The 13,583-nt window shown below is 37.2% G+C and overlaps 2 protein-coding genes across 4 annotated transcripts; one reads left to right on the top strand and one right to left on the bottom strand.

Annotated features, from left to right (window-relative positions):
- The first annotated feature begins 2,051 nt into the window (after positions 1-2,051).
- Positions 2,052-8,103, top strand: LOC111780479 (beta-glucosidase 24-like). The gene is made up of 13 exons (XM_023660901.1): positions 2,052-2,103; positions 3,268-3,359; positions 3,449-3,518; positions 3,773-3,907; positions 3,989-4,066; positions 4,163-4,250; positions 5,224-5,479; positions 6,411-6,526; positions 7,045-7,262; positions 7,357-7,388; positions 7,520-7,625; positions 7,717-7,819; positions 7,930-8,103. Exons 1-13 carry the CDS (start codon positions 2,094-2,096, stop codon positions 8,096-8,098), a joined length of 1,473 nt encoding a protein of 490 aa, XP_023516669.1. The 5' UTR covers positions 2,052-2,093; the 3' UTR covers positions 8,099-8,103.
- A 1,948-nt stretch (positions 8,104-10,051) lies between these two features.
- LOC111780501 (beta-glucosidase 12-like) lies at positions 10,052-13,003 on the bottom strand. Of its 3 annotated transcripts, none has more exons than XM_023660926.1 (13): positions 12,773-13,003; positions 12,612-12,681; positions 12,485-12,543; positions 12,321-12,348; positions 12,134-12,211; positions 11,956-12,043; positions 11,574-11,829; positions 11,282-11,397; positions 10,972-11,189; positions 10,793-10,824; positions 10,588-10,693; positions 10,394-10,496; positions 10,052-10,317 (listed from the first exon to the last, which is right to left on the bottom strand). In XM_023660926.1, exons 1-13 carry the CDS (start codon positions 12,932-12,934, stop codon positions 10,149-10,151), a joined length of 1,485 nt encoding a protein of 494 aa, XP_023516694.1. In that variant the 5' UTR covers positions 12,935-13,003; the 3' UTR covers positions 10,052-10,148. The 3 variants fall into 3 exon arrangements, with proteins under 3 accessions (XP_023516694.1, XP_023516693.1, XP_023516695.1); XM_023660925.1 differs by having other exon boundaries at positions 12,273-12,348; positions 12,773-13,002; XM_023660927.1 differs by lacking the exons at positions 12,321-12,348; positions 12,485-12,543 and having other exon boundaries at positions 12,773-13,001.
- Between the last annotated feature and the right edge of the window lie 580 nt (positions 13,004-13,583).

Raw genomic sequence — 13,583 nt, 5'->3', positions numbered from 1 at the left:
CAAGGTGGAGGAGTACTCGAGAGTTGTGCAGTCATAGCGGGGGTCGTCCCAGACATCAATCTAGCTCGTGTAATTTGAGTCTTTTATATTCTGTTTGAAATTGTACCTCAAACCCCTTACCCGTTTGTAATAAACTTGAATAGCACCTCCTTATTGCGCAAAATTTTACCATATTTTCACACTTTATTATATTTACTTTTGCTTTCGTCTTTTCGAGTAAAGATATACAAGAAAAAAGAAAAACACTAAAATGTCTTATCATTCGACAGATAAATGTTTTGTTTGTCTAACCGACCAAAATGTTTGGTTTAAAAGTTCCAAACAAAGTTGCTATCATAGATGATGATATAGGAAGTAAGGATAAAGTGAATGAATGGCTGCGATTTGAGGAACTTTACAGCCGTTCATTTAAATAAACAGATCATGTGTAATGTGGACACTTGTATAGTAGGAGTCAATGGTTTTTGTCCAAATTATCTCTCGGTTTGTGTCACGTGTCACGTGTCACGTGTCACGACCTGATTTTGAAGCTTCGAAAATCTAACCGTGACTAAAAAAACAAGACAAAAGAAAATAAAAGTAAAGTAAAAGAAAACAAATAAGAACAAAATACATTAAAACTTTGCACAATTTTAATACAAACAACACCACAAGTTAAAAATAAATCGAAATCTAACAAGAAGTTAGTGTTGTGTTCGAGTTTATCCCAAACGGAGAAAGGGTTTGGGATATAAATTCAAACAATTTTATAAAACACCACTAAAATACACACACGGATTGACGCCCTAACGACCCCTTCTTTGACAATACAACATTTGGAAAAGAAATGAAAAATGGGTGAGTATAAAAATGCTCAGTAAGCAACCTACTTGTATGCTCTCACCGCATCGTTATCCTAATAAATTACCGTATACTTTTTTCTAGACTCTAGGAAGTTCGGGCTTAGTTCTACAACCATTTGAGCTGGAAATTCGAACGGATATCTTACATATCACAGGCCCTGTCGGGGTCTGAAAGTTGTTTACTGGGTCCTATCACTACGAGACTACTAGACGGCGAGTCCCATCTCGAGATGAACTAACTTTTCTATTCTCATACTTAGAAAACTTGCATCACCACAGTAGTGAACGATCGGTGACATGGGTTGATGCGTGACCTCATCAAATCTCATAGGACAATATAACATTTTGTCTAAACACATACGTGTAAGGTTAACTGGCAACTCTTTCACGGAAAAAATCATACAATCAAAGACTATTGTAAGTTGTCATGCATATGTATTGTCGTAATTCTCATTTAGTTCATAACCCTTGATGGTTCATATTCTCATTTATTTTGGTTATTAACTCTCATATGACTCATATTCTCATTTATTGGGTTCATGTACGAGAATTAATATTGCTATGCTTATATAAAAGCTTGTCTAGCATTATTTTGAGGTTTGGAGTCATTTCCCATTTTGTATTTGTCTAGCAATTAGGAGGAATTTTGTAAGAGAGACTCTACAGTGTGAGAGTGTGAGAGATACATTTGTAAACACTTTGGTTATAACGATTGGGTACCTCCTGTAGATGCAAGAGAGTTTCTTCTCTCCGAACCACGTAAATCTTTGTGTCTCTTTGTTTAATAGTCTGTTTATGGGTGCGTGAGTGTGATCGACCTTGCATCCGCGGATGCAACTACTACAACAAGCGAATATCATAACATTTTGGACGTAACATTACGACACAAACACTTGGAAGCAAAGGAGGCCATTCATGGGTAATAATTCCAAATTTTATAGATAAAACTTTTGTCTAGATTGTTCGTCCAACTAAATCACAAATGTGGATCACAAATTCATAACACAAACAAAACCAGATGGAGAAAACTACTACACAAAAAATCAAAATAAAAAAAAAGAAAGAAAGAAAATTAAACATACCCTCCCCTCATAACCAAATATTCATTCACTACGTACACACATCTCTTGACCTTGAGCCTTATAAAAAGGAGTAAACGGCAGGCTACAATCCACCACAAAGAACCATAAACCCTTTCATCTCAAACCCTCTCCAAAGATAAGAGCAGCCAAACCCTTCTCTCCATCCTCAATGGATGACGGTAAATGAACTATTTTCATTTCTTTTTCTTCCTCCAAACTCTCTCCAAAGATTTTTTTTTTTTTGTGTTTCTTATGTGCTAAATTACAACGTTGGTTTGATGCTTGACTCGTTATCTTCTTTGATATTTCATAAACGCTTTAAAACTACTATGGTAGTGAAAATACATTAGAAGTTTGGCCTATTATGTATTGAGTTAGCCTCACGGTTTTAAAACGCGTCTTATAGGGAGAAGTTTCCACACCTTTGTAAGAAATGCTTTGTTCCCCTCTCCAACTGATGTGAGATCTCGCAATTCGAACCCATTAGGGACCAACGTTCTCACTAGCACACCGCCCGGTGTTTGGCTTTGATACCATTTCTAACCGCCGAAACCCACCACTAGCAGATATTATCCTCTTTGGGCTTTCCCTTCCGTACTTTCTCTCATGGTTTTTAAAATGTGTCTACTACGAAGAGGGTCTAGCCCTACTCCAACCATTGTCTAGCACTATCCAGTGACTGTCTCTAATACCATTTGTAACAGCCTAAATCTATCACTAGCAGATATTGTCCGCTTTAGCCCGTTACGTTTCGCTATCAGCCTCATGATTTTAAAACGCGTCTACTAGAGGGAGCTTTTCGTACTTTCTCTCAAGGTTTTTAAAATGTGTCTACAACGAAGAGGGTCTAGCCCTACTTCGACCAGTGTCTCGCACTATCCGATGACTCCCTCTAATACAATTTGTAACAGCCTAAACCTAACACTAACAGATAATTGTCCGCTTTAGCCCGTTACGTTTTGCTATCGGCCTCATGATTTTAAAACGCGTCTACTAGAGGGAGCTTTTCGAATGATTCGTTCCTTTCTTCAATAGACGTGGGATCTCACAGAATAGAAACAAAAATTGAATCTCAAACTCAATATTCTAGGTCACCACCATACTCATTCTAGGCACGCCCATTAAAAATTATAAAGGAAACATTCTACTCCATGCCTAAATTTGAAACATTTATGAAATATCTTACAAAAATAAGTTGTGAGCTAAATTATTTACCCTTTTTTATGCTATTTAATATGGAATAAACCTTCAATTACAAAACAAAACAAACATAATACAAAACATTAATTTTCAAAGATGCATATAGTTTTCTTTCCTAAACTTTGTGCTTCCTTTGTTTGCAGTGGTCAATAACAACAGCCAGCGTATGGACATGATCAGGCGAAGCAGCTTTCCCGAGGACTTCGTATTCGGTACAGCATCTTCAGCTTACCAGGTTGAAGAAGAGTTGCATATATTGTTTTAAGGTTTACAAATAATAAATTAAGAACAAAGAATGATTTTGAATTGTTATGTTTTGTTTAGTATGAAGGTGATGCTTTTAAGGATGGTAAAGGGCCAAGTACATGGGATGCCTACACTCACCAACATCCAGGTATGTCTCTCTCTCTCAATGTTGTTTATTTGTTGAATTGGACACAAATTCGTTGAGGATTATTGGGAGAGTCGAAATGATCATGGGTTTATAAGGGGGAATACTATCTCCATTGGTATGAAGTCTTTTGGAGAAACCCAAAGCAAAGCCACGAGAGCTTATGCTCAAAGTGGACAATATCATACTATTGTGGAGAGTCGTGATTCCTAATAGAATTATGTGTCTGAATGTTGTTTTATTTGTTAAAATTTCAGAGAGGATTGCTGATCACAGCAATGGAGATATAGCTGTTGATGAGTATCATCGCTATAAGGAAGATGTTGCCCTGATGAAGAGCATAGGTTTTGGTGTTTATCGATTCTCAATCGCATGGACAAGAATTTTGCCGTGTAAGAACTTAAAAGGAAGAATTAAACTAATCCATATGCTTAATTTTATGAACACTAATGTTGTTAAAATATTGTTGTCAGTGGGAAAGCTTAGTGGGGGAGTGAACAAAGATGGAATAGAGTACTACCATAATCTCATCGATGAGCTGCTTGCAAATGGTGCCTTCTTCTTCTTCTTCTATTCTTTCTTTAATCTCAATCATTATCTTAACCAAGTTCTATTAATCTCAAAATGGGTCATATTTCCATTTGTAGGCATCAAACCCTATGTCACACTTTTTCATTGGGATGTTCCTGAAGCTTTAGAAATTGAATATGGTGGCTTCTTGAATCGCCAAATTGTGTAAGTCAAATTTTTAGAATATAAATGTAAAGAATATGGTGGCTTCTATGAAAGGACAATAAAATGAAATCATTGTCCTGAACGCCAATGTGAGATCCCACATCGGTTGGAGAAGGGAATGAAAGATTCCTTATAAGGGTGTGGAAACCTTTCCAGATGTGTTTTAAAATCGTGAGATTGACGACAATGTGTAACGGGCAAAAGTGGATAATATCTGCTAGTGATTGGCTTGAGCTGTTACGAATGGTATCAGAGCCAAACACTAGGCGGTGTGCAAGCGAGGACACTGGTCCCCAAGAGGGGTGGATTGTGAGATCCCACGTGGGTTAAAAAATGGAACAAAACATTCCTTATAAGGGTATGGAAACCTCTAAATGTACTCATGTCGGTTGGAGAAGGGAACGAAACATTCCTTATAAGGGTGTAGAAACCTCTCCAACATTCCTCATAAGGGTATGGAAACCTCTGAATGTATCCACATCGATTGGAGAAGGGAACGAAACATTCCTTATAAGGGTTCCCTCACAGATGTGTTTTAAAAGGGTATGGAAACCTCACAGGGTGTTTAAAAGGGTATGGAAACCTCTAAATGAAGCATTCCTTATAAGGGTGTGGAAACCTCTTCCTCGTAGACATGTTTTAAAACCATGAGGCTAACGGCGATGTATAACGAGCCAAAATGGATAATATCTGTTAGCAGTAGGCTTGGGCTATTACAATCAGAGCCAGACACTGGGTGATGTGCCAACGAGGACGCTGGGTCAAGTGGGTGGATTGTGAGATCCTACATCGGTTGGAAAGGTGAACGAAGCATTTCTTATAAGAGTGTAGAAACCTCTCACTAGCAGACACGTTTTAAAATCGTGAGGCTGACAGAGATATTTAACCCGCCAAAGTGGAAAATATCTGCTAGCGGGGGATTTAAACTATTATAAAAAAAAAAAAAAAAACTAATGGTCGAAACTATTTGCAGAGAACATTTTCAAGAGTTTGCTGAGCTTTGTTTCAAGGAGTTTGGAAAGAAAGTGAAACATTGGATTACCTTAAATGAACAATTCATCTTCACCTTCAAAAGTTATGTTATTGGAGAATATGCTGAAGGTAGGGGTGCAGAATGGGACAAATCTCATTTTCTTGGTGGTAATTCGGGCACTGAACCATACACTGTTGGTCACAACTTAATTCTTGCACACGCTGCAGCTGTCAATGTTTACCAGACCAAATATCAGGTTCTCCTTGCTCTCTATGATTGTTTTTGTTGAGGGTTTGTGTGAGATCCGGAGAACGAAACATTTTTTATAAGAGTGTGAAAACCTCTTCAAAGCACACGAAATTTTAAAAACTTTGAGGGGAAACTCGAAAGGGAAAACCCAAAGAAGACAATATCGGCTTGTAGTGGGCTTAGACTGTTACAAATGGTTTTAGAGCCAAACATTGGGCGGTGTGCCAGTAAGAATGCTGAGCCTCGTAGGGAGGTGGACACCAGACGGTGTGCTAGCGGGGACGCTGGGCCCTGAAAGGGTGTGGATTGTGAGATCCCACATCCACCGGGCGGTGTGCCAACAAGGACGCTGAGCCCTTAGAGGGGTGGACACCTGGCAGTGTGCAAGTGAGGACGCTGGGCCCCGAAAGGGGGTGAATTGTGAGATCCCACATCGGTTGGAGAGGGGAACAAAATGTGTAAACCTCTCCCTATCAGACTTAGGCTGTTACAAATGGTATCAGAGCCAAACACCAGACGGTGTGCCAGCAAGGACGTTGAGCCCCATAGGGGGTGGACACCGAACGATGTGCCAGCGAGGACGCTGGGCCACGAAAGAGAGTGGACTGTGAGATCCCACATTAGTTGGAGAGGGGAACAAAATGTGGAAACCTCTCCCTAACAGGCTTAGGCTGTTACAAATGGTATCAGAGCCAGACACTAGGCGGTGTGTCAACAAGGACGATGAGCCCGCAAGGGGGTGGACACCGAACGATGTGCCAGCGAAGACGCTGGGCTTCGAAAGGAGTCGATTGTGAGATTTCACATCGGTTGGAGAGGGGAACAAAAAATGAAAACCTCTCCCTAAAAGATACGAACAAAACATTTTTTATAAAAGTGTGATTTACTTATTTTATGTGTATAAACATGTTTGTAACACTTGTTAAATGGGGTCATAGGAAGACCAAAAGGGTGAGATTGGCATCACATTAGAATCAACGTGGTATGTACCATATTCAGACTCTGAGGCTGACAAAAAAGCTAGAGATCGGGCTTTTGATTTTTCACTTGGTTGGTAAGTAAATATTAACCTCCATGAATTCATTACTTCTTTCATTAAGTCCTCTTTAGACTTTCTCTTCCGATCTTTCTTCATAGTTTTAAAATACGTATGCGAGAGAGAGATTTTCACACCCTTATCAAGAATGCTTTGTTCCCCTCTCCAATCGATGTGGGATCTCCCAACTAATTGTGAGATCTCATATCGGTTGGAGAGAGGAACAAGTGTCAGCGAGGGATACTGGACTCGTGATGGATTGTGAGATCTCACATCGATTAGAGAGAAAAACAAGTGTCAACGAGGACACTGGGCCCCGAAGAGAGGTGGAACCTGAGCTCCCACATCAATTAGAGAGAGAAACGAAACATCTTTTATAAATATGTGAAAACCTCTCTCTAGCATACTCGTTTTAAAACCATGATAGAAAATTCGGAAAGGAAATCCCATAGAAGACAATATCGGCTAAAAGTGGACTTCATTTGTTCTATTATATCATTTTTTTACAAAGATATGACCAAATTAAATGCATTTAGGTTCTTAAATCCAATCGTTTATGGAGATTATCCACAAAGCATGAGAGATTTGGTGGGGAGGAGATTGCCCACATTCACAAAGGACGAAACCACTTTCATCATGAACTCCTTTGATTTTCTTGGCATAAACTATTACACAGCTAATTATGCAAAAGACAATCCCAGTGACGTTCATCCAGCCCAAAGCTATTTGAATGATATTCATGCAACTCTTTCAAGTATGCACTCTTTCAAATATACATTTTAATTCATCTATACTATGACATATCTATTCTATAATTTGACTTTTTATATAATATCTTTGCATTGTAGCGGATCGTGATGGGGTCTCGATTGGTCCAAAGGTAATAGCGTTCAAACTTTCTTGAAGAATTATAACAATACTAGTGCACACATTGTTCTTTTGTTATGCTTTTCAAAATTTAAATTAATTTTATGCCAATCTAATAATTTGCTAGTGTTCATAATGGTGTAGGTGAGTTCATCGTCTTGGCTAGCCGTTTATCCACATGGATTAAAAGAATTGTTGATATATATAAAAGAAAAATACAACGATCCCGTTATTTACATTACAGAAAATGGTATTGACAAGAATTTTATAATGTAATTGTATGAAAATAAAAATAAAAAATTATATTTCATTTGTTGATTATTTAAACTTTACTATGACAGGATACCTTGACTATGATAGCCCGAACGTTGACGAATTATTAAGAGACGAGCGCAGGGTCAAATATTTTCATGATCATCTCTATTATCTTTATGAAGCAATCGAGTAAGTAACAAACCAAAGGATTAAACTATTAAAACATTTTCATAACTTCTGTGCCTACTCTTTCAACCATAGTTGATTATAATTATGTTACATTTTGGAAAATATTGTAGAGCTGGGGTGAAGGTTCGTGGATATTTTGCATGGTCATTATTAGACAATTTTGAATGGGCAAATGGATACTCCATGCGCTTTGGTCTCACCTATGTTGATTTCAAGAACGATTTGACGAGAACGCAGAAAGACTCAGCAAAATGGTTCCACAATTTTCTCACGACCTGAAAATGGTACACAAATCTTCTATGTTATATGCTCTATTATCATGTTTGTGTTTTGTTATTGCAACCTTCTAGAGCACTTACTACTCGTAGAAGAAACTAAATAAATTGCAATAACAAATGCATTTATCGTTGATGAAGTAACTTTATGTTTACTACCGATGGTATGAAGTAAAATAAATTTCTCATCTCTTTTCTAGATGGCTGACTATGTAACGACCCAAAATTTTCTACTTAATTTAAGGTCGCTACTGGTACCATAAACATTAAATGCGGGAGACTTCATTAAAATTCCATAAAACATAACCTTTATCTTAAAACACAGCCATGGACTTACGTGTTTCGAAAACATCTTTAAAACGACACAACAAAAGACCCGAAATAAAATAAATAAGCGTTTAAGTTTAAAACATCCTATTCTATCCTAAGTCTAAGAAAATGAATACCACTATCCTATGCATGTGCCATGATCTCGAGTTGCGATGCCGTCGTCAGCCGTACAGGAATGCCTTGCCTTAACCTGAAAAATGTAGTAGCACATGGCTTGAGTATTTAAAGAAATACTCAGTAAGTGACCCCACTATTGGGGTTAAATGCAACAATCACATGCAATAAAATGATGGGACCTATCTTTCGTTTCGTTTCATTTCGTTTCGTTTCTTTTTCGTTTCGTTTCGTTTCATTTTCCCTACGGTGTAATCCTAACAGGTAATCGTGGACGTGTACCATATACTCTACACGCAGCCCATACGTGCGAGTATGGGCTCACCAGCTAGTTCGCACACCGCTGGGCCACTGTCCCTAGCCGGTGGGCATGCTCTGGGGGCCCACCGGGACCCGTTAAAACTAGAACCGTCACGGCAGCGCTATGCAAAGCATAACGATCGTTGTCCTCCCTTTGGATGTACGCGTCCGTACCCTCGTGATGGGATAGGGGTATCCCCCCAAATGCATGAGCACACAATATGCATGAGGTCCCACTAGTCCTACAGTTATCATTAATGAACATAACCCCCTGTCACGTTTTCATGCTTACATGTCATTCTCATTCTCATTTCTTTACATATCATACATATTCCTAACGGGGTTATGTTTCATGCAATTTACCGTATTTCATGTCATACAATTCATGCAGTTACATTCAAATATTCATACAAACAAGCCATAATCGTTCAAGGACCACACATCGTTACATGCATTACACATCACATCAGACTAAAAGCATACATTCACGTTCACATAACTACGTACTTAAGCACAATAATCTAGCATACAATGCATCATATCATAAACAAGTCATAACGTAAACACTTCATAGTCATATCGTTCTCTAACTTATCATAGCCTTAACGTTCTTATACCTATCACAGACATATCATTACGTAACGTACCTTAGTCATATCATCACCAGAACGTATCCTAACGCCATCGTTCTATCAATCTATCACAAACCTATCCCTTTCTACCCATAACCTAACCGTATTCTTTCATCAATCTCTCCTATCCATAGCACTCCGGTATGTAACCTAACCTTAACGTTTCATGAACGTATCTTACTCCTATCGTTACATTTCGTTTTGTACATCCTTCTCGTATTCTATCTCAAACATCTCCTAGAGCACATCGTACCATAATTATTATCATACAATTCACATATTATAACATAACATATAGGAAGCATATCGATCCACACTATGATTCTCTTTAAATTTTCTTTGTGGAGTATCCATTTGTCCGTTCAAAGTTGTCTAATATCATTATATTTTATAATTTGGATATTAGACAACTTCGCCCATTCCTTAGTAAACATATCTATTTTATAATTTGGCTCTGTCTAATATCATTATATTGTAGAATCGTGACGAGGTCTGATATTACGATCCACAAAATTGAAGAAAATAAAATTGATTTATATAACACACCAAATATAAGATAAGAGAATTTAAGCATAGAGATATACACAGAAAAAGAGTTCACGTCAATTATTGGTTCGATGTATAAAGTTAAGATTGTATGACAAACCAACATTATAACGTGATAGAAAAAAAGCATATTTAGGTGCTTAGGAAATTGCGAAACCACTTTGCTGAGTCTTTAGGGATTCTCTTCAAGCCGTTCTTGTAATCAATGTAGACGACACCGAAGCGTATGGTAAATCCACGCGACCATTCAAAAACGTCCAATAATGACCATGCAAAGTATCCCTTTACTCTTACACCAGCGCTACAACATTGTTCAAAATAAGATTTAGCGCCCAACATAATTCTAAAAATGTATTCTTTCATCCCTAGTTACTTACTTGATTGATTCGTGTAGATTCTTGAGATGATCATGAAAGTATTTTACTCGAACAACGTCTTTAATTAGTTCATCAACTTTGAGGCTATAAAAGTCGGGCGATCCTGGAATGCAAAATTTGATTCATGAATAGAGTAATAAGATATGCATTTTTCATTTTTGTGTTCAAAATGATGTAAAATGTGATTTTCATACCATTTTCTGTGATGTAGATAACCGGATTTTTATAAACGTTCTTTATAAAGATCATCAATTTTTTTAATCCTACTGGATAAGCTGCAAGCCAAGACGAGACATTCACCTGTAAAGGCGTGGATTACAAATCATTAAAGTAATCATTGAAAAATCAATATAGTTAAGAATGCATTATTGAAGGGATGTTTGCACATTAAACGATTACCTTTGGACCAATTGAGACTCCATCACGATCACCTACAATACCAACCCATTTTTACACAAAGTCAAATTAAATATAGCATGAGGAAAAAATGGTTTGTTATACTTTTAGGTTATTTTAGAAAGATTTAGACTATTACAAAGTATTTTTTTATTTAATTTAAAAGTACATTAAGTTCGTACGTGTAAGAGTGGCGCGAATATCGTTCACATAGCTCGTGTTTGCACTAGTTGCATTGGGATCGAATTTGGCATAATTAGCTGTATAGTAGTTTATGCCAATAAAATCATAAGAATTTGAGATCAAAATTCTTTGTTCGTTTGTGAATTTAGGCAATCTCTCCTTCACAAGAGTTCTCATGCTGGTTGGATAATCTCCATAGACGAGAGGATGCAAGAACCTACAATATTACTCAATTAATTAATTTTGGAACATGGATATAATTTGTTTTTTTGGAAATTTTAAGGTAGTACTATGTATCAATTTACTTACCAACCAAGAGAAAAATCAAGAGCTCGACTCGTAGCTTCTTTGTCTGCTTTAGCATCGGAATATGGAACAAACCAATTCGAATACAATGTGACGCCAATTTCACCTTTTTGGTGTGCCTACGTGTAAATGTATGTGTTAGCAGATATTAGCTATTTTGGTCAATTACGTATCATCATCAACCTTTTAAAATGTATCTATTAGAAAAAAGTTTTCACACCCTTATAAAGAATATTTCGTTCTCCTATTCAACCGATGTGGGATCTCACCGCTATTATAGTAATTAAGAGATAACCTGAAATTTAGTCTTGTAAACTTTGACCGCGGTAGCATGAGCTAGAATTTGATTGTGACCAACAATGTATGGTTCAGTTGCAGAATCTCCACCAAGACAATTAAATGGTTGCCAAGAAGAGCATCTCCCAGGCGCAAAATGTCCAAACACGTAACCATTTTTGATGAAGATGTATTGTTCGTTGAAGGTGATCCAATGCTTCACTCTATCTCCAAACTCCTCGAAGCAAAGTTCAGCATAATCTCGAAAATCATTTCTGCAATGAATTTCTATAATCAATACTGAGCTATGTTCATATTGGTAAATATTATCGATTGATAATACCATCTTGACATTTTTTATTATTATATAATAGTGGTAGAAATCAAAATTAGTTACTCACATAATTCGATCATCCATGAACCCTTGATATTCATCTTGTAAAGCTTGGGGAAGATCCCAATGAAAAAGTGTGACATAGGGTTTAATGCCTACAAATGTTGTGATGATATGTTCACTAAATTTCATCAAAATGTTTGAAAGAATCAATAAGATTAACCAAATATTGTGATGATACCAACCATGGGCAAGGAGCTCATTGATGAGGTTATTGTAGTATTCAATTCCTTCCTTATTCACCCCACCACTAAGTTTTCCCTCTACATTAATAAAGAACTATTAAGTATTTGTAATTAATAAAATGATGTTTAAATTTCTTACTTGGCAAAATCCTAGGCCAACTGATCGAGAATCGGTAGGCATCAAAACCTATCCGTTTCATAATGGCAACATCTTCCTGTAATGTACATATGAATAACTATTAATCAGTTTCACGTTATAAAAAAGAGCCCACAAACACTAAGGTAAATGATTTTATTGTTAGAACGCCTGAAGAACAAGCTGGATGTTATGAGTCGAGTTGTTGCACTAACCTTGTAATGATGGTACGAATTAGTAGCAATATCTCCGTTACTCCGATCCGCAATTCTCTCTACAATTTTCCAAAAGCAATGCAACTTAATTTTTCTAATATCTTCTCGAGAGAGAGAAGGAAAGAACCTGAATGTTGGTGAGTGTAGGTATCCCAAATACTTGCACCCTTTCCATACTTGAAAGCAGCACCTTCATACTGAACAAAGTTCATAAAGAAACAACATGACATCAATGTTTATGCATTTTGGAGAATCAAAATGAAAAAATGAGTAACTTTTTTGGTTCACCTGATAAGAAGAAGAGGAAGAACCAAAAACAAAGCCTTTAGGAAAGCTGCTTCGCCTTACAGCATCGATGGGATGGCTTGGCTCAACGGCGGCCTTTGAGACCACTACAATGACAAGCATACAAGCAAGAGAGAGGAGGTTTGAGGTATGCTTGGAAGCCATCGTTATCAATGGGTATTGGTTTGATAGTTGAGACTTCCACTACTCTCTAACTAGCTTTATATAGAGACCTTGGGAGAGAGTTTTAGATGGTTACCATCTACTCTTCTTCATCATCTCAAGACAATTTTAAAATAACAAAATTGTATTTCATATTTTAGTATATGTTTTCCATAGTAAATTTGAAAATTAGATTCAAATTGAAGCGGATGTGAGCGTTAGGTTGAATATAACTATTAATAATTAATTTATGTATCGGTTTTACGTTACAAATTTTGTATAAGTATTGTTTTACAATATTATTGTGAGATCTCATATTGGTTGGAAAGTGGAAGATCTCATATAGGTTGGAGAGGAGAATTAACCATTTTTTATAAGTATGTGCAGAACCAAGCATTTTTTTTTTTTAATCTTGAGGGGAAGCCGGAAAGGGAAAATTCAAATAGGACAATATATGTACTAGTGGTGGGCTTGGACTGTTACAAATGGCATCAGAGCCAGCCACCAGGCGATGAGTCTGTGAGGAGACTAAACCTCGAAGGGTGGTGGACACGAGATGGTGTGCCAACAAAGACATTGGACCTCATGTGCCAGTAAGTTCATTGGGTCTCATGTGCCAGCAAGGAGGCAAAGCAACGAAGGGGATGAACAT

The sequence above is a fragment of the Cucurbita pepo genome, chromosome LG18 (assembly GCF_002806865.2).
Source record: "Cucurbita pepo subsp. pepo cultivar mu-cu-16 chromosome LG18, ASM280686v2, whole genome shotgun sequence".
Lineage (NCBI taxonomy): Eukaryota > Viridiplantae > Streptophyta > Magnoliopsida > Cucurbitales > Cucurbitaceae > Cucurbita > Cucurbita pepo.
Note: the sequence above shows the minus strand (reverse complement) of the source record. Positions and strands in the feature narration are given on the sequence as shown.

Excerpts from the sequence above, each read along its gene's own strand:
- LOC111780479 (XM_023660901.1), top strand. Across the intron at positions 3,519-3,772 it reads CTACACTCACCAACATCCAG|AGAGGATTGCTGATCACAGC; the intron begins GTATGTCTCTCT and ends TTAAAATTTCAG. Across the intron at positions 7,263-7,356 it reads TATTCATGCAACTCTTTCAA|CGGATCGTGATGGGGTCTCG; the intron begins GTATGCACTCTT and ends TTTGCATTGTAG.
- LOC111780501 (XM_023660925.1), bottom strand. The coding sequence starts at position 12,934 with ATGGCTTCCAAGCATACCTCAAACCTCCTCTCTCTTGCTTGTATGCTT. Across the intron at positions 10,825-10,971 it reads TATTCGCGCCACTCTTACAC|GTGATCGTGATGGAGTCTCA; the intron begins GTACGAACTTAA and ends TTGGTATTGTAG. Across the intron at positions 10,318-10,393 it reads AATCTACACGAATCAATCAA|CGCTGGTGTAAGAGTAAAGG; the intron begins GTAAGTAACTAG and ends ACAATGTTGTAG.